General features: G+C 34.0%; 1 protein-coding gene across 1 annotated transcript in view; it reads right to left on the reverse strand.

Moving 5' to 3' along the window:
* LOC127835661 (uncharacterized) overlaps nt 1–25,505 on the reverse strand; it is a 59,706-nt gene extending 34,201 nt beyond the window's left edge. Inside the window, exons 1-4 of the mRNA XM_052362100.1 lie at nt 25,452–25,505; nt 22,978–23,164; nt 9,200–9,363; nt 6,926–7,002 (exon numbers count right to left, since the gene is read on the reverse strand). Of these exons, the coding sequence (XP_052218060.1) occupies nt 6,926–7,002; nt 9,200–9,363; nt 22,978–23,164; nt 25,452–25,505 (482 nt within the window). The remainder of the gene's footprint in view (nt 1–6,925; nt 7,003–9,199; nt 9,364–22,977; nt 23,165–25,451) is intronic.
* Nucleotides 25,506–26,095: the final 590 nt, after the last annotated feature.

Below are 26,095 nucleotides of genomic sequence, written 5' to 3' on the forward strand. Positions count from 1 at the left end.
CGTATTTGTTTTATTAAATTTATATGTTATAAATGGCTTAAATTTAAAAAACCTGACCAAACTCGTGGACATTACATGTTGTTTGTGTTATTTGTGAAAACACGGTATTTTTTAGGTTTTTGGGCGGCCATCTTGGATTAAGGCCCCATGCGAACAAAAGTTTTTGTGGGAACAAAGGTTTTCTTATACACAAGACAATGTAAAACATCATCAACATATTTAATTAGGACCTTCCAATCATTCATCTTGTGCTTACGTTTTTACAAGTGCTTAATACGAGAGATTTAAGTGCCCTTTGTTGATAGATGATCTTTTTTTTCTTGATTGTTTACTATTATCTGTAAGAGAAATGTATTTTATGTTGAAAACATTAATCATGCACTTATAAGTATCAAATAAGACCCACTTACATAAACATAACAAGTTAAAAAAGGCTAGTATAGCTCAAAATATACCAGCATGCACATTAGGCAGTTTTCTTCATATTTGTCAGTTACCCCACCCACTTTTCTTGTCTTATATATCACAATTATTGGAAATATCCACATGAAATATTATATAATTATATTTCTAAGTGTCATATGTGTGCATACATGTAGTTAGGATGATAATTGTATATAAACTGCTTTTCAGGTACAAATTGAAACATGTTATAGGCCAAAACACATGTTTTTTTATACCTTTTTTCATATATAAAGTCATTTGTTTCATAAACTGTATAATATTTCATCAAAAATGAATTTGTTTAATAAGAATAATATATTCTAAATTGCTTTAATAGAAAAGATTACCGAAATTGAAGAAATTATATGTTGTTTGTGTCATTTTCGAAAAAACGGTATTTTCAAGGTTTTTGATCGGCCATCTTGGCGGCCATTTTGGATTAAGATCCCGTGGGAACACTTTTTTTCTTGGGAGCAAACATTTTCGTTCACCCTAGAGAATTAAGAACATCATCAGCATATTAGAAAAAAACTTCTAATCATGCACCGTGGACCTCCGTTCCTACTAGACTGTAAGTACTGTCATAACAAACTTCTACTTTAACTCAAACTGCAATAAATTCTACTACAAAAACAAGAATAACAACAGCAGCTTTAAACTACAACGTCTACGTAGATATGTTCTTCATCAAATTAAACACTACCTAAATCGCGCGATGCTTGTTTTAGCGTATTAATTGGTCTTAAGCCGAAGAGGATGATGCATTCAAATTATAACGTTATTTGATAAATGTGCTAGTAAAACGTATTTGATTTATAAATATCTTCAAAGTGCACTATAAGTTCGTAGGAAATAAGACAATTATTCAGTACAAAGTTGTGTATACTAATATACTTAGAGCGAAATGTTTTATCTTAAATCCAGTGAATATTTGCACGGAAACGTACAATATCATTTCGACATCAAATGAATGACAAATTATTCGTTTTAAAAAAACTGTATACTTAACAATACACGTTAACAGTTTTCTTATTGTCCGCATTTGTTTGAAACAAATGAATAATGTATAAAACTTGTACATTCAAAGAGGAAAGTAATACAATTAAAATATATTTGTAATAACATGTTCAAGGTTGAAGAAACACATTCAAATTATCTATTTTTGGTATAATTGTATTTTTTATTTTATGTTCATTAACGGCACGGGATTTAAAATTATAATTAATAAAAATAGTATCATATACATGTATAATCGGCGATTGTAATAATTTTAATAACAAAAGGTAAAACATGTCCGTACTTAAATATGTACAACATTATTTACATTCTGGTTAGTTCATTTAGGGCTATTTTATTAGCTTAATTCTCTGAATGTTCTGTCTCTTCCGCTGATTTAAGTAGGCATTTGTCAAAACATGTCTATACAAATGGTTACAACAGTGTTGCCCCGAACTGACGTCAAACGTGCGTTATGGTTTTTGTGGAAAACGTGCGTCGGACGTTCGGCTTAGGTGCGATTTTCCTCGATCGCAAGTTCGCCGCTTCAGACATTATCGCCATCACTGATGTTAATGCGGACGACATACAACTACTGTACTTTACTTCAGTTAGTCGCATGTCTTACACAGACACCATACGGCCACCGCATGAGATTGTTGTAGACGCACGTTTACAATAGGTCGACACGATTTCTTTCTAGGTTTAGTTTATAAGTAGAAAAGTAGAAAACTATATTTTTTTATTCATTATTGTCATATTAATTCCTCCAACACCTAAAGAGCGCTAGGATTCTCATTTAAAAGCGGTGATTGGTCGCCGCGGACGTAAAAATACCTGTTTGAGTGCGCCCATTGACTGAATTCGGCTGATAAGACACATTATTACGAAACTCGCACAGTGGCTTATTTATTTAATAATCTGTCATGCTCTTTTTCCCCTGGACTACATCGGTGGACCTATTTAGTGTAAAAATTATTTCAGATTCGTCTGTACATTCTGATGGACCTAGACCGGATGTGCCTTTTTGCCGTTAATTTATTTCCACAAAATGAAATTAATAATTAACTCATTAACAAAAAAAACACGTCATTAAGTTCACAAAATTCACAAATGATTCTTTGCGACTTCAGTAGTTTTGACAAACTTGTTAATACACTGCGTTAACCGTCTGTAATATTTGGTTTATTAGTCAGCAGCGAGACAGGAACTGGTTTATTGATAAAGAAAATGCAGTACAACCTATGTAATGGTTTCCATAGATATGTGGTAGAGTTTGTTACATTAGTAGTTATCACTTAAGTTTTGACAATTCAATTCCGTATTCGGTTGCAATCGGAAAAATGAAATCCGTATTACTTATTCAGCCGCAAACAAGGAAGTGCAATATTGATAAAAAAAAAAGCAAGAATGGTTTAGGACACATATTTCGATATACAATTACATCAAACTTGATTTGTGTTTTGTTCGTGCTTGCAGCTGATTCCAAATCGAATACAAAATATGTAAGTTACCATTTTTAGATGATTTACTGAAAACATATGCAATGACAGCAAGGTTGTACAGGTTCTACAGACGGCGGAGCATAAGGGGCACTTAATGACATGCTTCCAAACGTAGTAAAATCTGTGAGAGAGTCACTATAAAATCTTTGAAACTATTCACAAAGGCTTAATGAATCATGTTTGTATACATCGTCTACACTAATTGACGTGCTGCGATCGTAAGACGCGCTGGCTTCTTTGTATGTAATACACCAGGTCCACACTGCATGTGTGCATATATTTCTGAAACTTAAGCCGGTATTTAATTTTCACCAATGCTTTGCTTCTGCTGGTACGGTATACGATTGCGTAAATGCATGCGTTGCTACCATTAGTATCATGTTTTTAAATACGACCATGTTATTAACACGTAAGTTATAGTATCGACAAATCATTATCGTCACAATCAACAAACATTTTACTGTTGCGATCGTGGTTAACACAGAAGGCCAGATAGACACTCGAATTTACAAACAAAAGCATACATGCGTTTGTTTTGAGATTGATCATCGTAAAGGTCTTTTTTAACTAGATGAATGAATGACTCGATGTATGCAAAATGAATGAATTTATGCATGCAATAATTACTTACTCAATCAATTAATTAATCAATCATTCGATTTATCAATCAATCAAGCAATGACCGTCCTTTAAATGTAATGATGTCTGTTCACTACACGGCCCCAAGCCGCGACACTTGTGCCCTCTCTCCCACAGGACAGGCATTTGACCCTGATTTTTATAACACAAATCAATGAAAGTAATAAGTTATATGGTACACTTTGGTATATGTTAAGTTGTTACTAATGGTTGAACATGCCAATTCATTATTCAGTTTGAAGAAACATGATTATTAATATATAAAAGAGAGTAAAAATGTGTCAGAACGAATATATTGATGCAAACATGAAAATCATTGCGTGAATGGTATGGTATTGTGTGTTACAAGTGAACTTTTTAATCCTATAGTTTGACAAGAATATCAGTGAAACTTATTGATGTTCTTCATTGATGCGCTTTGAGAAATATATGGGTTAATTACGAGCCAATAAATCTTTGAAAGATCAACATTCAGGAACAAAGTATTTTCAAATCAAGAAGTATCCAACAGTTCTAGTTAAAAAAACGTTGAAACGACAAGACATATGCTCTTATATTTCAGTCGGTTTATAAAGTGAATATTTACCCAGTACATACTGCTAAATTTAGAATCGAAATCGAAAAGTTCTTTCGTGGCATCTATTTATTTATCTATATAACAATGTAGCGCACTGTTAATGTTTATTCAAAACAATGTACTATATTATGATTTCAATTGTGATAAATCAAAATCATTGATATTACCAAATAGATCTCAGTAAAGCATTAACAACGTGAGATATTTCCAACACAAACAGGTCTTAATTTTTTTTATCTCACCCTTACTTTTGGTTAAGTCTTCAGACAGGCTGAAAACTAGGCATGTTTACATATCGCATGCTGTTCTTTAACGTTAAATAATTCATTATTTAGGCTGCAATTTGAGTTTAACACGTCACCGTCAATGTGAGCTGTACCGGAAGCAGCTACTAATGTGCCTCTAGTAGACTGGACGGTTTTACCGAGTTGACTCAATATTATTTTCAATTTAAAACACCGGTGCTCACTCGCGATAAATTGGTTCCTTTTTCCTCATTTATCCGCTAAAAGAGAACTGGAGTATAAATGCAAACAAATTAGTAGTAATGTAATAAAATGCTGTTTTGATAATATTAATAAATGTATTATAATTGTATGGGTTTCATGTATGATTGGTGTGACGTTAGTATTCGAAGTTTGAAATACCAGTGTACTGTATTGTGAAAAAAACCTAATTCCAGCGCGAAGAAGAAACACAAACGGTTACGATAATTCATAAAGGAAATGTTTTCGAGTTACTTGACATACAATTTTTACTGATGTATCTTTCGTATCAATATGATACTATTTGATCATTTAGTTACCAAGCAACAGCTGCTTCTCTGATTTGAATAAGGCATGGGGAACTAGTTCCTTATTTCTTTTGAAAAGAATGTTGATTGTTTCTTCTTTTCATAATGACCAAGTTTTCTTTACGTTTACAAACCTAATTCATGACTCGGCTAAAGAATTATTATGGAAACAAATGCTATGAGCGACTTAAAAACAAAAGTGGTAAAATTAAAAATCAACAATGACATTATTTTATTTTGAAGATATAGTACAGATCAAATTCACGAATATCAGTTAATTTGGATGTTGTTCCCGAAAATACAAAAATTCATGTAGATGTCTTGTTGTAAGGAAGGTTACAAAAATAAGGTATTATTATAGATAGAGAGACCGGAATAAACTGCCCATGCATGAACTATTCATTGGTGCGGAAGCAATCCAAACTTTTATTAAATATACGTTCCAAAGCTCTTGGACGTCCTTATTGTAACAAACGATAAATAATCCTCTGAAAAGTGAGCGAATCAGAACTACCTTAAAATAACACACATGATCATTATATTAGAAAACAGGGTAAATAAATGCATTAAGCTCGGTTTCAAAAATGGTGGTCGACCTGCATTGAATGAAAAATGTTTGTCAAATAATTTACTAGTGGAATGTGTGCAAGGATTTAATTATTTAGTTGTTCATTTTTCGTCTAGGCTGTCTCTGTTTAAAATGGCAGAAAGAAACATATCTTGTTAAGCAAAACGTGTTATTATATCTATATTATAACTATATGCCTATTCCATATCATTGTTACTTTAAGGTTGTTGATCACCTCAGATGCCTATTTTATTATATGAATCGGAAATATTGGGTCTACAATCTTTTGAAGTTGTATACAGCGTTCGCACATATGCTTGTAAAAGATTTATGGCAGCACCAATGTACTCATGTAATAATACAATTATAGGTGGTTGTGGTAGATATCCTGTACATATTTATTCATCTATGAGAGTTTTCAAATACTGGTTACAAATACTGGAAACACCATATTCCCGTCATATAAAAATGTTCTATACAATGTTGAAATGCTTTTTTGCCATAAGACACGTAAACTGTGGCACCTCATTACGAAATCACTTGCAATCCATAGGGTTTGGCTATGTGTGGGTACAACAAGCTGTTGTGAATATTCCAGTCTTTTTGCTAAATTATGCTCAACGATTAAAATATATTTTTGTACAGCAGTGGATAGAAACGTGTAATAGTTCTTCACAACTAAAAAGTACAATGGATTTAAAAGTAACTTGAATTTAAGTTATATTTAAATATTTTAACAATTCGTAAATTTCGAAACGCATATGAATGTTTTCGAATATCTTCCGATACGCTCATGATTGAAACGGGCCGCTATTTGAATAGCGACAGGGCATTGCATTGCATATCGACATTGCAAAAGTGATATTGATAATGAATTTCATTTTCTTCTTATATGAACAACATACTTAGATATTCGTGAAATGTATATACCCAGCAAGTACTATACACCCGCTACTACAACTTAATTAAATAAAATCTAAAATCTTAAAAAAAGTTGCAGGGAAGAAAAGGTGATCAGAATTATTGCTATGTTCTTGTATTATGCTATTGAAAGAAGAAATGCGTTACTGAATAGCAGTTTATTATTAATATAGGTGCCTGTATGTGTCTATGTGATGTGATTTGTAGTATGTTTCTATGCGATGTTATTTGTATTATGTTATTTCAGTTAATAACCAATAGCTGTACCATTACCTATGTATGTTTGCGTATATGTGTATTGAAGTGTGTGACAATGCTATGTTATTTGTACTTGCAAGGGCCGGAGGCCACATAGCAATACACAATGCATTGCATGTAATTGAATTGAAATATAATTATGCAACTACAATGAATACTACTAGTAGTACTACTACTATTACTGCTACCATTACCATCTCTATAAAACTACTTCTGTTAATTACCTTTCACCGCTTTTATCGACGGTAAACAGCTCACCATCTGAGTCAATGCCGAACGCTCCTCTGGTCAGTTCCCAAGGCTGTAATCAAGACAACCATATAAATACATAAACAAGTATGCTGCCATCTGTTAAATAGCAAACATACAGTAAAATAATTAACTTACTAGATTCATGTACGTAAAGATGAGCAGTGAATCATAACTTAAATTTCAAGGTATTTGGTTTGTAGTGAAATAATTAATGTTGGAACAGACTTGTGATGAGGGGGTACCCGGAGGAAAGTACGCCTGTCCGGTTAAGTGACCAACAACCAAGTTCACATGCGCCGAGAGCGGCGATTGAACCCGGATAGCCTAGGGAAGGACACTTCTAAAGGTCGATCAATAATCATTCTAGTTATGGTATATATGTTCTTTTACTTTAAAGTGTCCTCTGCTTATTCGTCATATTATTTGTGTTGTTCGATGTATTAGCAAATGTTATGCTGACATTAAAATTGTATATTCCTAATTCATTTACATCTTTCTATTGAAAAGGTTTCATAACTATAAGTCAAACATATCCTCCTTAACTTAATTTGCGTAGACAATATGCAATAATTGCATTGTGCATGGACCGTAAACTGTTTAATGTCACAAACCAATGTATACGTGTCTGTTAATGATATTCGTCATTCTCTTTGCATTTCTTACTATCTTATGTGCTATGTTGATTTAATGCACCTACATAAATAATGATTGATGATAGACTGGGTCGTGTAATATTTCTTAAAAGTCCCAGAAGTCTCCTTATTAGACACAACACATATGAGTGCTCTAAAACGTTACCTAAACGACCATCTTTGTCATATTGAATTATTTTATGATAACGAAAGACATCTTCCTATTTTGTTGAACGTCGGATTTACAGTGGCCGTGTGCTTTAAATGTGAAGAACATCGGCTGTTAAAAGAACGGTGCGGATTCGAATGGTTTGTGTTTATTCATATAACATAATTGATATTGTGAACATTATATAGAACAACCGAAACGTATTGTACATTATGATTGAAAATAATACAAATTAATAAAATAAAAATAAAAAACTATAGAAGACTACATAGCACGTGTATGTTTGTATAGAATTGTTATTCAACAGAAGAAAAGCACACAAATAAACAATATATGTATTATGTACATGTATATAATGGTAATTAAAACACTTGATGTTTAAAAAAAGGTAATTTAACATTAATCAGTAATTATGATTACTTTCTAATATAACAATATGGCGTTTGCATTGTAGCATTTGCATATACAAGCGAATTATGTTATTGTGCTTTTTACACCCTGCAAAATGGTTTCTTCCTGAGATTCATTACAATGATCTGGTGTTATTCTATATGCTTCTCTCTCACAACTTGTAAACATATACGAATTTGGTTGATATTTGCATCGTGCCTCAGAAAATTGTTATAATGTTGTTCTGGTGCAAATTAAGCCAATGAAACTATTTATTTGCTATTAAATCAAATTTAAGTTTATTGCTTTTTAATTTGAATACCGTGTTATGATGTATGTACATGCATGTAAGTGATTTAAAAAGGGCTTAGTGTGAGGATCGACGCGTCGATCAAACGGTTTATAACCTCAATGCTTTGAATTTTCCATTCCAATGTTGTTACCTTTTATAGGTAATAACGCGCTTATCTTTTATAACAGACAAGTGGGCGTTAACACTCAAACTAAATGGTGATAATGTTCCATAACGCCTGCATTGCTGGTCAAGCTAAGAACTCAATATGTTTTTGCGAGTATGTACATTGAAGAAATGTTTTAAAGAAACAATCTATCAAAACGGTGAAGAGTTCTATTTTTGCGCACAAAATTAAATTATCCGTGACAATTAAAGCAACCTGTGCATATGTCCTGATACTTAGTTGTTGTTGTTTTTTCTCATAATTGATTCGCGATTATTACTCTATACTCCACATTCATTAATACCAATGTTGTTAAATTAAGATATGAGGAGTATTGAATTCTTGTCGTCAATGCACGTCTGGTAGTGTATCCGTTATAATGCCCGCGGTTTTTGCGATGTTGTTTGATGTCGGTCATCTCAGTTTTTTTTTCAGTTGGTTACTGTTAGATACGCCACAGGTCGCGTTACCTTTTTTCGTTGAAAGCGTCACTTGTATTTGCAAGAACTAATTATGTCCTGCACTTCATTAAAACTCGAGGGAATTAAGTTTTGTAAATGTTAAGCCTACTTAATATGATTAACGATAGTATGTTACCTTTAATGTATCTTTATTATGTATGTGGTCCACACAGACGATTCCAATTGTTGGACAATATTCAACATGAACATCTTTATGAAAAATTTCGTTGAAAACAGATAAAGCGTCTCCGACAAGTTGTGTCACTCCATCGTTGGTTCCGCCAGTCACCATACATGTTCCTAGGAAAATAAAAGTCAAATGTAAAACATTTCATTAAGAACTGAGGTATGGTATTTGCAATCAACATTAAAATAAGTATTTCACTCGGTTGACATTTAACAAACGACTATTATTACAATTCTCTGTATCTTCGTAAGCATTTTGTTTCTATCTTGGATGCGTTTGATTTAAAGACATTCATTAGTCAGATAATACGTCACTAAAAATTACTTTCAGTGTATTGACATCCCAGAAAACATACATTAAAAGTGTCGTTCTTGTTTGTTTTTTTCAAAATTAAGGGATAACAAATTAATCTTTAATTAGTATTATTACATGAAAACTGAGTTTCTTTTTAATAAATTGTCCGTAATTTGTGAATTACAAAAAGTTGTCACTGAGGAATATATATATCTCCCAATAAACAATATATATATCACATCACACGCAAGAAGTTATAAAAGTACAAAAAATGAAAAAAGTACCACAAACATATCGGTCGAAAGTATTACACAAGTAAGTAGCAATATACAGAATTATAAACAATTCGACAAATATATCGTAGCATAAAAAGGAATTGTAAGCCTACAATTTTAATAATTTATGTTAAAAAACTGTTGCAAATTGTTCTTAAAGTTTATATTTGATCCTTATTAAAAGCAATTGTGTCCTTTGTATTACAATGATTAATACTGGGTATGCTGTTCTTATACTTATTTCTAAAAAAATAAAACAAACTTCAAAATATCTGCACAATACAAAAATGTTTACATAGAACACGACTTACCAGTGGAGGACAGAATCGCAATCGCAAAACTTAAGACTATGTTAAATGTTATTAGGGGTGATAAAGTTTTTGTCTAGGGAGATCGTTTAGTCCAAAAATCTGACGCGTGTGCTACCCAAAGCAGAAACGAATGGCAGGAAGTTAACCACTCTCATAGGACGCGTCCGCAAACTATGAGCGCCAGATTAGAAAGACAAGAGAGTCGACATCAAACCACGACCGGTGGACACATCAAACCACGACCGGTGGACACCGCACAAACGAAAACTACACACATTAGCGCGATCCGCAGCCACCACGTAACCGACACAGTACGTGTCCTTGGAATACACAGACCGGAAAAAACCATCTCCTGGAGCACCAGGACGACGGAAGTCGTAACTACAGAAACCGTTACCAACCCCTTTACCGTAACAACTACAACCAGAATTAGGTGTCATGCGGGTTTTGGAACCCGAACGGATTCAGTGGGAATGAAACAACCGATAACTACCAAATTCGTAAAAGCTGTATATCACACCTAAACCTTGATATAATTGGTATAGCAGAAACACATTTAAAAAATGAAAAAAAATTAAATATTGACAGATATACGTAGTACGGGCAAAATAAAAAACATTTGAATAGACGCGCCCCGAAGGGAAGTGTGGGAGTAGGTGTGCTAGTACGAAACAACCTACTTAATTCATTTACCGTTAACAGATTGAGTGATGATAACGAGGGTATTTTATGGCTCGCACTTACTCATAAAACCACAAACGAGCAGCTTAAGTTATGTGTGTGTTACCTGCCGCCTTCAAACTCTAAGCGATGTTTGGATATAAACGAGTTTCTTGATTCGTTACTAGAAAATATATACGTTTATCAACATAACTCGATCAATTATCAATATTTTCGGTGATTTCAATATACGTTTTGGAACGAGTGAGGACTGTATCGCTGGTGTAGACAAACTACCATAAAGACAGATCATTGACTTTCAAACATCAACGTATTGTGAAGCATTCATTTACTTTCTCCTTAGTGCAAAACTGTGCATCCTAAACGGTAGAAACTGTATAAATAATGACTACACAAGCATCTCGACTAAAGGTTGTTCCGTTGGTGACTACTGCTTGGTACCATATGAGCATTTACACCGATTCAGGGACTTTAAAGTTATAAGAGCGACATAGTTAATACAGGAAAGTCTCGACATAAGCACACTCCTACAGTGGTCAATAACTTTCACAACCGCGGAGAAAAACACCCCTAGTAAAATATCGAAAGGAACATATAACCCAATGCACCAAACATTAAATAGGACCGACGAAATATACCAGAGGAATTTATGAATAACGCCGTTATATATGACCATTGAGAAAAAAATCACTGAATTAGAAGCCAACCAAAATAGACAGGAATTGATTGACATGTCTTACAATGAGTTTTTGAGTATTTTGGTTGTGGAAATGAATACTCGTTTAAACCCAAGAGAGGTTACTAGTTGTAATTCAAACGAAAAAAGGGGACGAGTTAGCAAACCTTGGTGGCACAATGAATTGACGTCGGAGTGGTCCGATTTTCGCATAAGTGAAAAAATGTGGCTTAAATGCGAAAATAATTCTCAAAGACAAAGACTTAAAGCAGCATACGTTCAGACACGTTAACAGTTTGACAAATCGGCACAGAGACGAAAACGAAACTATTGGTACGCATGAACAACAAAACTTGCTTAAAGCATGTAACAACACAACCAGACACGATTTCTGGAAAGAAAAAGGAAATATTGGCATAGGAAAAGAGCGAAACAAATTAATTCCAATGGAAGTTACATTGTATTCTTGGGGATGGTACAATATCAACCTTACCACAACAGTTGCTTGATAAATGGAAAAAGTCGTTTGAAACACTTAATAACATACCGAGGACAGAAACGTATAGCAAATTCGAAGCTAGATCACCATTGGCTGTTGGGCAACATACACTAAATAACGGTATAGACATATTGGAGATTTTTAAAGCAGTTAAATCACTAAATAAAAACAAAGCCCCGGATATGACGGAATACCAGCGGAAACTTTAAATAATAAGCTCTCGATATACTTTTAACACAGTCGTTTCAATGTTTGTTTTGACACCGCCAGTGTATCTTTAACATTGCAATACGGACTTATTACCCCAATTCTTAAATGTAGTAATTCCGACAAAAGAGATCCAAATAATAACAGAGGAATAACGGTAACATCAGCTATATATAAGCGTATTGTTCTGTGCTTAACAATAGACTTACAAAGTGGGTAGAAACTAATAATATTCTATCCGACACTCAAAACGGATTTCGCCCACAAAGAAGTACCATCGATCAGCTGTCCTTTCTTACAAATATTGTTGATGCGCGAAAGAAAAGCAAGAAAGATACTTTTGTCGCATACGTGGACTTTTCTAAAGCCTATGCCCGAATCAATCGACATAAATTATGGTCCAAGCTAGAAAATAATTACGGTTAACCGGTAAATTCTTAAATGCTCTGAAATCCCTTTACGCATCCGTTAAATGTGCTGTGCGGGTATTTTATTACACTTCGGAACGGTTTGACGTACAATCGGGATTAAAACAAGGCTGTTTGGTCTCAACGACTTTGTTTAACCTCTTTCTCAACGACATAAGCGAGCTATTCGAGCAATTAAACATGGGCGTGAAAATTAACGGCAAAATTATAAGTCACTTGTTTTACGCAGACGATTAAGTTTTAATCACAGAGAATGAGGAAGATCTCCAACACCTATTAAATGTATTATCACAGTGGTGCGATATAAATAAGATGAAAATTAATACTGATAAATCGAAGATAATGCATTTTCGAACCCCTTCCAAACAAAAAACGAAGTTTAATTTCAAGTGCAATGATGACTTTATAAAATGCGTTGAAAGCTACCGTTATCTTGGCTTAATGTCAACTGACCCTTTGGACTATAACGTGACGGCAAAACATGTAGCGCAGTCAGCTTCACGAGCCCTTGGTCTTATCATCGCAAAGTTTAAAGCATTGGGCGGGATGCCATATGAAGTTTTCTCAAAACTCTAACAGGCATGTGTCTGGCCTACCATAAGTTACGGAGGCGCAATATGGGGGACCAGAGAGTTCTGGTGCATTAATGCAGTCCATTATAGAGCTGCCCGCTTCTTTCTGGGGGTCGGGAAGTACATGCCAAATGCCGCTGTGAACGGGGACATTGGATGGACGCCACCAATAGTAAAACAGTGGAAAGCCTTTAGCAATCATTGGATTAAACTCTCAAATATTGACACCAATCAGGCCTTTTTCTGCCTATCTCACGGGTCCGATAGTCGGACCCATTCCTCATGCCAAATATGCATATTTTTTTCCCCAATTCTTAAAAAAAATCCCCTAAAAAAAATATTTTTTTTTAAAAAAGAAGTGTCTTATGACTTATGATTATTAAACTCTATATCTCAATTTTATTTTTTAAACAACCTACAAAATATATAACCATAATTTATATGATTTTTTATCCAAAATGGCTGGAAAACCCCCTGCCCAAATAATGCTTTTGTCGATGAAAATTCTTCCCAATTTGGAAGATTTCGCGACTCGAAAATTCCCCATTTTGCTAGGTACTTTTTCCCCAAATAGACAGAAAAAGGCCTGACAATATACTTAACAATTTTATGTTAAGAGCTATTTCTTCTCACAACAAATGCTGGCCACATTTTGTTAAAATTACCCTTAAATCGTTTACTGAACATGATTTAAACATAAATGACCTATGTCAGTTAATCACAATTAACACAAATAATTGATTTGTTCCAATCAAATATGTCAAATAAGATAAATCAGACATGGTTAAATCAAATAAATTCAGCTACTGGTAACGGTTACAGTACAGGTGGAAATAAAGTACGCCTTTATAAGACTTTTAAAAGTACATTTAAAGCTGAACCTTATATTAAGAATAGAGCTATAACAAGAAATGAAAGGAGTGCTTTAGCCAAGTTCAGGTGCGGTATAGCACCCTTAAAAATTGAAACTGGTCGTTACAAAGGAATTGTTTTAGAGCAACAAACTTGTTTTACTGTAAAACTATGGTGGAAGACGAAACTCATGTTTTACTCCAATGCCCATTGTACAATACCTTGAGAAATGAAATTGTGTTAAAAGCGACATCCATCAATAGTGATTTCAATTCATTTGCAGTGCCTGATAAGATTTCATTCATACTCTCCGATGAAAAAATGTTCAAATATAGTGCCAAAACCTGTCATGAAATACTAAGATTAATACATAACTACATGTATAAATAATGTATATTAAATTTTATTATTATGTTGTTGTTCATATTATATACTCATGTGTATAGATATATTTGTGTATATGCTGTACATACAAACTTAGATAAATATTTTATTTATTATTTTACCTATCCTTTTATTGTTAAGTAATATCGTCTTATATGACGTAGGTTCATACATTTTATAGTCTCTCGTAACTCTATTAGAGTGGTTTTCATACATGAACTTGTTTTAATTTGCTACATGTCTTATATACCATGAATCTATAAAAGAGAGACTCAAATAAACTTTCTGTCTGTCGGTCTGTCTATAAAACTTTGCCAACAATATGATAAAATTAACAATCTGCGACATTGTTGAATGACCAACTAAAGCGTTGCAGAATCTTATATGTTCATAATCAAAATTTGAAATAAACGGCGAATTCGCAGTTTCTTCGATATACACTTTTACACCATTCGAAAATGTTGAATCACGGGACATTCCCAAAACATATGCACATTCAGTCTACTGACATACTACAAAAACACACATATTCGAGTGTGTTAAACCGCAATTTAACGGCTTGGAAACATTTATACTAGTTAACTCATAGTGAATTGAATGTACATGAAGACATCCTATGCCCGCGGCCTCTAATGATAACCATAGATGTAATGATGTAATGTTGTGAATTCCTATTTTAATTAAATGTGCAAATCACGTATGTGTAGGCGTATGCACGTGAGTGGCTATCCACTGACACCGTGTAACTAAAATAATCTTAATTTGGTTGTTTTATTCTTAATGATTAATTATTATTGAATCTGTTAGTTGTTTGTTCAAGATATATTCAAATAGTGGTAATATGAAATATAGTTATAGCAAGATATTCATGTAGCGTCAATACTTCCATGTAAAGCTTAATGTCCAATAATGAATGTGTGCTTCATCGCTTACGTCCGTTAACTCGGACGGAAGGAATTCATACCAGTGATGGCATTTGGTTATCATATCCGTTTTCGGTTGATCCCGGTTCGATTCCAACCGTTAATTTGGTGGTCAACATGCTAGCCGATTGCGCCATTATTAGAACCAAATATGTGATTTATAAATAATATATTAAAAAATAAGAGTCATATGTATATTGGGGTTATAAATCTAACGTGTAAAACACCGAAATGAACGCGGTGTTTCTTAACGACGTGATATTTTGTTTAAATATAGGAATAATAACCTAATAAAATGTCTCAGGCGCCCAAAATGTGCCAGGGTCTCTTTGAACGTTAACCACATAAAGTCGGTGTATGTTCGCAATTGTACCAAAAAAAATCGATGTTTAGATAAGAACGAAAGAAAATGAAAATATAATATATTATAAATTATTATATTGTTGAGGTAATTATAACAAAACAAAAAAACAGCGACGTTCAAAAAATATAGAATACACTAAGACGGCCATTTTATAGGTAAACTCCGTTTATTGTTTTCGCGCGATTTACTAAATAAACGTCATTTTTTCTATTATTTTCAATTTTTGGTCTTTATCATTCTGAAAAATTATTAGATTGTTTATTTTATGGATTTATATCATAGTCGACATTACACTTAGCATTGGCTTGTAGATGTGAAACTCTACCTACACAATAAAACGTCAACAAATATGAAAACAATCGTGAAATAGCATTAATGTCTATAACTCAATAATAATATAAGCCACTAAGATCTTTTAAGTCTTTAACATATTGCAAGACTATTAGAGTACTTATTTTATGGATGTATATCATAATCGATATTACACTCAGCCTTGGCTTGCAGATGTACAACTCTACCTTCACAATAAAACGTCAACAAATAAGAATAACACACCATGTAAATAAAGTACTTTAAAGCATAGAAGGCAAGCTTGAACTAGATGGCCATTACTCGGTTATAATAATTTGAGCCGCAAAGCGTTAGTAAATCGGCAATCGCAGAGCCGAAAAAAAACGTAATACTACAGATGCGCGTTGCCGCATACACATGAAACCACGCGTAAATGCCGTTAATTTATCGCATGCTTGGTAACGAATTAATGCCAACAATATGGCCCAGTTGTAACGCATAAACAATATAAATATAAACGATACACTGTTAATTTATATCGAACATACACTATAAAATGATGTAAGATACAAAAATAGTGTTTCTCTGAGGTCGTACGTGTGTCTGTTTGTCCGGTAGCCTATATTTTCCTGATCTACTCATGATGTATATTTCTTTTAACCAGAAAATCAAATAATTTATTAACCGACAAATAAAAGAATCGGTAGTAAATGCTATTGTTTTTCAATGTAATAAAATTGTAAGACGTTTTGCCCCGTAAACGTCCAGATGCTGCATACTAGTATGCTTTGACATCTCAGACATCTGATACGTAACAAAGCTGAACCGTTATACATGTATCGTTTCCAAATGTACAGTCAACGGCAATATGCAAACGCAGATACCGAGAGAATATTTTATAATGATCCTTTTTTGGTATTGTGGGTACAGTTTATTGATTTACATGTTCCTTTGGGTACGTTAACATTATTCGTGCATTTCGATCAACATGCGTTCCTTAAACAAAATATAGAGTGTATGCCAACATTGTATTTGCTCCTTCTCAATGATTATAAACGAAACAAATTAGTAAATGAATACAAATAAGAAAAGCTTTAACTCTATTAAAGAGATAGTGGGTGATATCAATTATAATAGTAATGTTAAATATAGTTCATAACGACAAACTTGCAACTTATGTTATACTGATACCGACACATTAATTGTAAGTGTTTGATAAAATACTGAGTGCATGTTATAAATAAATCCTCACATATTATTTGGTTTGTACCGATGTGAATGTATTTAACATGATTTTGACTAGCACAAAATACAGTTTATATCATTTTAAATCTTGAAATTAAATGTTTTTATGATGGAATGGAAAGTATATTCTCTATTATTATCTACGAGGCAAACATCAAAATGCAGCTTAAGTTTTCACAACACACAACAACAACAAAACAACTTTATTTCCGCAATATAGCTTACAATAAAGCTTCTAGCCTATACACGTGCATATAAAATACACATCAATGTTACAACGGTCGACACTATAGCTTGTTTTGAAAACAGAATTTGCTTTAACAACAAAAATGTCTTTTTTCCAAAACATTCGAAAGCTTAATATTAGAAGTGCAAAGAAAGTGACCGCTTTGTGTAACGAAGAAATTTATGTAAACACTAGATAAAAAAGATTACGAAGCTTTAAGAAAATTGAATTTGAAAATATTTTCAAACCAACATGTTATAAGTACGCGTAGACTTATATTGCAAATTCGGGTATCAGTATCAAAATTCAACGTATATGTACAAGTATCAATTATTAAGTCGATATCTTACTTTGAACGATTTAGAACGTTGTTTACATACATTACCGAAAAACAAAACAATTAAATGCAGATTATCGGTGACTCAACATATATTGTTCTGTTGTCTACGTATGGCTATGTTGTTAACATGGTAGCAAGATCTGCGGACAGAAGTATCCCACGGAATACCGTTAGGGCAATCGTGGTTACACATTACAATCCAGAGGGCGACAATGCGCGAGTGCGAGAATACGATGAAGACAGTGCGACAATACGACGGCGGCAGTGCGATAAATCGATGGCGACAATGCGATAATACGATGACGAAAATGCGAGAGTGCGAGAATACGATGTCGCCATTATACTATCGAATTGTCGCCATGGTACTATCGCGTTGTCGCATTGTCGTCATCGTATTCTCGCACTCTCGCATTGTCGCCATCGTATTATCGCATTGTCGCCATCGTACTATCGCACTGTCGCCATCGTATAGTCGCAATGTCGTCATCGTATTCTCGCACTCTCGCATTGTCGCCCTCTGGATTCTAATGTGTAACCACGATGGCCCTTACGGTATTCCGTAGTATCCAGATATTCTACGCATTTTACAATATCGCACGGAAACGCACGTTAGAAAATGTTACATAATCGAAGAGCAAAACCTATTTGAAGCATAAAACGTTTCATCATATTCGGATCATAGGTTGTAAGTGTTTGTGTAGAAATAAATAAGTACCAAACAAGTCCCCATATACGTATACAGCAGAAAATAATTTATTAACGCTAAGTTGCTGCGAAACATACTTTTAAATATGTGATCAAAGGCAACAATTAACTAAACAAATATGATAAGCGAAGGTCCTACGTAAATGCAAATATACGTGCTGAAGATATGCATATACACATTTATACAATTTTGTTGGATCATTAGTGCCTTTGATTTGCTGGGAAACATATGTGTTATTTAAAGACAGTAACTTCATGAAACATTAACTGGAGAGAAACCTTTCTGACAAATTGATTTTCATCTCTTAATCACACTGCAATAAAATATGTCATCACATTTGAACTAATTTATTTTTTATTTTCTGGTCTAAACACTTAGCGCGCTTGTGTGTCGATTAATCGTATCCGCGTGTTCAGGCGCCCTTCAAAACCACATTTCATCTTCACATATTCACAAAAAACTCCTGGTAGCTTGTATTTAAAGCAAAATAAAAATCATCATACATATATAACGTTCAAATGAATCGGAGTCTTACGCGGGTATAAACATTCGAAATGGTGTGGGGGTCGATATTGTATGTCAGATGTGCGCAAAAATGAGTCTAGTGAAATGAAATCCCTGTTAAATAGACAATAATATATACAAACAAAATTTGGGTGGAAAATGATTATCCAGCGAAGCAGGGCTTTTGATTCGCTCAATCAGATCCTAAACCATACCAGATAATCATTGACGCCGTTGGCATATTTACCACATTTATCCCGTCTCATCAAAAATTAAAATACACACAGATACGCAAACATATTTATTAAAAGGAAGTTTTAACGAAATTGAGCTCAAATCGTTTTCCGTCTCTTAGAGAAAGTGTACTGCATGATGAAAAAAACACACTTATAGGCTCCTTAAACTTTTAAAAACATAAACAATTCTAAAATGCATGATTAAAGTTATGAGTTCTCAACATCACACGAAGGAATTGTTTATTGAACAATTAAAATAATTTACAGAGTTCTGCCTGAAAGTGACAAATGATCTTCTGCTGTCAGGAATATTTGCCACACAACATACAATTTATATTCTAGTAGATAAAAATGACGCATACTTGTGTTGGTGCATACTGATATGTATTGTACATATTCCTAAAGTCTTTTTCTTGTGAACATCGTAAACAAAATCGCAATTATCGATTTTCTTTATCCCAGTTACTAATTATAACGTACAAATGAAACGGCATTTTTTCTCCAACGCTCAATACCACAGTCAACCAAATACAATATCAATGAATCAATATATCAATAAATCAATTAATTAATTAATCAATCAATCCATCAATCTATCAAACCATCAATCCATCTCATCACCTTTCAATCACGTAAGCACTCACTGATCGTTTAACTTTTATAAATAAATCATGCGTTCATATTTAATTGCCTTTACTGATTCAAAACAAAGCACTGTTGTAACTACCTAAATATCCATGCGCTCTTCAAAACTTAAAACGTTTACAAATATAACATATACAACCAATTTATCTCGAAACAATGGAAAAAGTTATTTTCTGATCGCTTCAGTACCGACTAAAGGCCCATAAAAGGTGACGATCCGTAATTATTTACCGATTTTTAAATATTTGTTGCTTGTTTTATTTATTAATATATATATATATATATATGTTAATCGACATTACCATAAAAATGAGCAATACAACTCGTTTTGAGCTCAAAATACAGTGTCCTCCAAGTAAATTGTGTTTACAAACAATCAGATTATTTACATCGCTGTTTGCTCGGGAAAGTGAAAGTGACTCAGGTCACCAAAAATATCTCGTTGATTTTCAACGTTTTCCGGTATCACTCACAAAATAGGTCTCTTCTTAATGGTTAAAACGTTTGTAGTGATCTTATAAGTTACTTTCTGCTTGTAAAAAGTTGTTAAAATAGAATTAAAATTGAATTTTCTTTCGGCTATTTTTAGCATACGTCACCGCTTTTGGGCTACACACCACGTTAGTGGCAAAGTTGTAAACATTTCTTCCAATTATGAAACGGGTATATCTTCCATAATTCTTGACAACGTTGCACCTAAGCTGTGTTATTGTCGTTTTTTATGCAAGAGTAATTGAAATCCGGTAAAAATAGACCAGTTTATATGCATAATAATTGGATTTGTCACCTTTAATGGGCCTTTAACACATACAATGTATTACTTTATCTTGTGAGTAGGCTTATTTTACGACGTGTTACATACTAATACAAAAATATTGTTGGTTTACATTTATACAAAGAAATGGCAGCAAAAAAATGAAGTTATACAGATGACCAAGTGATAACATTTCAACTTAACCCCATTCAAGGAGCATACTGATTATCCAATAATATAATTTATACTAGGAATGGGACCGAATATCCGAATATTCGAAAATCGGCCGAATATTCGAATTCAAAATTCATATTCGAATATTCTATTTTAATGCAAAGATAAAATAAATTATAAGTACATGTATAAAGTCGCAGTTTTGGTTTCCATTATAAGTCATTGCTTTGATAACAGCTTCCAACGATGAACGAGATGATAATTTGCAGACGGGATGGTATAAGGAAAGGAACCAATCGTCAATTTACTATCAATTCATAGTAATGCAAACTATTTTCTGAAAATCAGTCGAAAATGAAAGTAAATTTATGTAAAACATATACGTGTATTGATAAACATTTAACAATCTGTGTTTTGACAGGTTTTTAACCTCAGCGGTCAATTGTATAAACTGTGATTAATATTAGCTTTAGTAACTTGGTTATCGCAGCTATTTGCATGGTTATGTTACCGCAATATAAGTGTATTTGTATAAACGATGGTTACTTAGTTGTAACCTAACCATTGAAATTCGTTAACTAACCACAGTAAAATTACCAACAATGCAACCCTGAAAATGACGTCGTTTTCGCGCAATTTGCCATACGAACATTGTCCAATATGGCCGCACTCTGGCACATCAGAAATAAGCGAAAAACGGGCTTAAACTTTTAGTGACCGAGAGGTGGACGTTTTCAAGAATTTAATGAGAGAATATTTTCATAAACTCAAAGCAAACCAAAAGCGGCCACTCGTTACCTAATAAGTAATAAGTCAGAAACTTGGTGAAAGACTTTATTCAAAACCCCATTAAACTTCACAATCAACGATTATTTCGTAAAATATTTCGTAAAATAAAGTTAACCCATACAAAATCAGTATTCATTAAAGCAATAGCCAACATGTGAACGCTAGATGTGGTCTGGTAACATAGGTTTAACAAGATACATAGTTACCAGACCACATCTAGCGTTGAAATTATGGCTATTATATACGGAACACTGATTTTGTATGGGTAAACTTTATTTTACGAAATAATTAACGAAATATTCGTTGATTTTGAGTAATAATGGGGCTTTAGAAGGATCTGTCTGATTATGATGTTTACGCATTGAAGCACAAAACTCATTAATGCATCGTGATGATAAATAAATATTGTGGCTAGTCTTCATTAGCGACACGGTAATTCACATGGACCGAAGAAATGTGCAATGAAGCAATAACACGAAACGAACACATAACTTTTAAAACATGTTGTCACAATATTTATTATCGAATCTCGGGTAAATACAGTTTCATGCTTTTGTACATAACTTCACGAAATTTATGATCGAATCCCGGCTGCATAAAGTTTGAAGCAATTAAAGTGTGCGTTTTGCAACACTGCGTTTTGCAAGATAGAATCTATATTTGAAATATGAAATGAGTAAAACAGACATAAAATATTTTTTGGAACGAAAGCACATGCATTGAATATCACATTAACTGAAGTTTGTATTTAAATAGCTAATATGTATTTAATGGTCATGCCGGTAAGTATATAATATTGGGGACTTAGAATGATAACTTCATTCGTTTCAAATTACCGAATTAATATACGTTTCATCACTAACATTATGCTTCAATTAAGCTTTATTTTATTTAATTCTTACATAGTTGATAAGTCTAGTTATTGTTTTGTTCACTTAGTAGCAATCATGATGATGATGATGATGATTATTATGATGATGATGATGATGATGATGATGATGATGATGATGATGATGATGATGATGATGATGATGATGATGCTGATGATGCTGATGATGATGATGATGATGATGATGATGATGATGATGATGATGATGATGATGATGATGATGATGATGATGATGAATATGATGATGATGATGATGATCATAATGATGATGATAATTATGATGATGATGATGATGGTGATGATGAGGGTCGTGGTGGTGGTTGTGATGATGATGATGATGATGATGATAATGATTATTAGTATTATTATCATTATCATTATTAGTAGTATTATCATTATTATCATTATTTTTATTATTATTATTATTATTATTATAATTATATTAAAATTATTGACATTTACCTGGTAACATCTTTTTGAGGCCTTCTGTGAATGCGTTACGACCGTCTTTATCCAACTCATCCGCACCGTCAGTGACTGACAGCAGAAGCTTTTTATTACGAACCGGCAATAGCTTGTCAATAACGCCTTCCACCACTTGCTGCAGAATACTTTCCGTGTCCCCAGCATCAGCAGGTATCTTGATGTACTGAGAAGCAATTGGAAATAAGGTGTTGGCTTAAGGCTAATATTTATGATTAAATACCAACTATGTTGTATATATTTATATTCCAGTGGGTTTTACAAAGTTTGTTTTGAATAGATTAACATTATTTATGCAAAATAAGCACTGTGGAATTCATACACGTGCTATTATACAAAGAGGAAATATGAAATTAAATGTTAAATAGCATTTTTATCCAAAGAATGGTTTGCTGATCAGAGTGCTCGTTGTAGAAGTGTACGTGTCTTATTATGAGTGAAAACTCACTTGTGCATCGTGGACCCATTCTTTGTCTTTCATAAAACGGATTCTTCCACTTGTATATATTTTCTTATAAAATGCACTGAAAAAGAGAAACATAAAACATTGTAGTTGACATATTATTGTTTGAAAGGAAAATAATCATAGTCCTATCGAAAAAAAATAAAAAAGGCTGTTTGTAAAACATGCATGCCCCCATATGGGCTGTGAGTTGTAGTGGCAGCCATTGTGTGAATACGTTTTTTGTCACTGAACGGTGGTGGTGGTGGTGGGTGGGTGGTGCTGGTGGGGGTGGTGGTGGGTGGTGGTGGTGGTGGTGGTGGTAGGTGGTGGTGGTGGTGGTGGTGGTGGTGGTGGTGGTGGTGGTGGTGGTGGTGGTGTGGTGGTGGTGGTGGTGGTGGTGGTGGTGGTGGTGGTGGTGGTGGTGGTGGTGGTGGTTGGTGGTGGTGGTGGTGGTGGTGGTGGTGGTGGTGGTGGTGTGGGTGTGGTGGTGGTGGTGGTGGTGGTGGTGGTGGTTGGTGGTGGTGAATCAATAGGGGTTTCCTGCAGGTCATGACCAATGTCCCTATAAAGTTTCGTGATCCCAGGCCTAAGCGTTCTTGAGTTATCATTCGGAAACCATTTTACTGCTTCAGGTCACTGTGACCTTGACCTTTGACCTAGTGACATAAAAATCAATAGGGGTCATCTGCCGGTCATGACCTATGTACCTATGAAGTTTCATAATCCCAGGCGTAAGCGTTCTTGAGTTATCATCCGGAAACCATTTTCCTATTTCCAGTCAATGTGACCTTGACATTTGACCTAATGACCTCAAGATCAATAGGGGTCATCTGCCAGTCATGACCAATATCCCTATGAAGTTTCATGGTCCCAGGCGTAAGCGTTCTTGAGTTATCATCCGGAAATCATGTTCCTATTTCCGTCAACCATTTTACTGCTTTAAGTCACTACGACCTTGACCTTTGACCTAGTGATTTGAATATCAATAGGGGTCATCTGCCGGTCATGAGCAATGTCCCTATGAAGTTTTGTGATCCCAGGCGTAAGAGTTCTTGAGTTATCATCCGAAAACCATTTTCCTTTTTCCAGTCACTGTGACCTTGACCTGTGACCTTGACCTTTCACCTACTGACCTCAAAATTAATAGGGGTCATTTACCAGTCATGACCAATGCCCGTTTGAAGTTTCTAGATCCCAGCCGTAAGCGTTCTTGAGTAATCATCCGGAAATCATTTTCCTATTTGCAGTCGACCGTTTTACTGCTTGAGGTCACTGCGACCTTGACCTTTGACCTAGTGACCTGAAAATCAATAGGGGTCATCTGCGAGTCATGATCAATGTTCCAATGAAGTTTCATGATTCAAGGCCTATGCATTCTTGAGTTATCATCCGGAAACCATCTGGTGGACGGACCGACCGACAGACTGACCGACAGACCGACCGACCGACCGACCGACATGAGTAAAGCAATATACCCCCTCTTCTTCGAAGAGGAACCGCATCCGCATAGTATCGTAATGACGCGCATTCATTATGTCAAACTTATTCCGGGAACTCGATCATATTCTTTGTACTTGTTAAATGCATTATTTAAAGCATATCATGTGGATTAGTATATTGATAATAATAAACAGCGCAACTTTATTTGCATATATTATATATGGTAACAAATGTAACAATCAGACGTTTTTATTTAACATAAGTTGGAACAGTGTCGGATTAAGCACCGTGTAGGCTCATAGGCAGTGAAACTTTTGGAGCCCACGCCCCAGGTACCTAGTGTAAGTATATATATGCCAAAACGACATTTTTATAAGATTAATAATATAAGAAAACAATCACTGTATTCTTTTTATTTACGCAATAAACTATTTATCAAGAAATAAGTAATATGAATGTTAAAGTAAAATAATTGGCTTTGGCAAGTCATTAGATGAGGCTAAATAAGAAAGTAAACACATTATTTCGTCATGGTCTCATGGGGCCCCTATAAGTCGCGGTTGCCTACTCTGCCAAATGGGTAATCCGGAACAAAGTGGAAACACATGTTACACTCAGACATTTCTATTGCACATATGTGGTAACACGTGTAACAATCAGACAATCAATTGCACAAACATGTATGTGGAAACAAATTTAACAATCAGACATTTATATTTCATATCTAATTAATTGCAGTTCATTGAGTTGAAGCATAAATTGATGTATTATTATGCGGTCTGGACTTACATAAAGGCTCTCTTATTCTGAGAGTTGTGTACATATCAAACACACAATCACACGAACAATCCCCGGTGAGAGTCTTCACATTTTAGTGAATGTTGTGTCCGATACTTTTCTAAAACGTACTTATTTAATGTATTAAAGCTGACTCTTTATGCTGCCCCAAACTCTTATTTTAATACGGAATAATTATGTATTTTTTTATATATTTTTTTAATTTAATATTTTCTATTTATTTAACAATGAAATATCTAAAAATTAATAGTGAATTAAATCTTCATACTTTCGCTACTGTTTTTTTTTTAAGTCGCTCATCTAATAGTTCACGTATGAGCTATAAAATCGTAAAATTCCGCATTTTGTCAAGTTCTCTCAATCTCGAAAAACTTAAATGTCCGCGTTAATTTGACATAACATCACTGGCTTAGT

This window comes from Dreissena polymorpha, chromosome 6, assembly GCF_020536995.1.
Source record: "Dreissena polymorpha isolate Duluth1 chromosome 6, UMN_Dpol_1.0, whole genome shotgun sequence".
NCBI lineage: Eukaryota > Metazoa > Mollusca > Bivalvia > Myida > Dreissenidae > Dreissena > Dreissena polymorpha.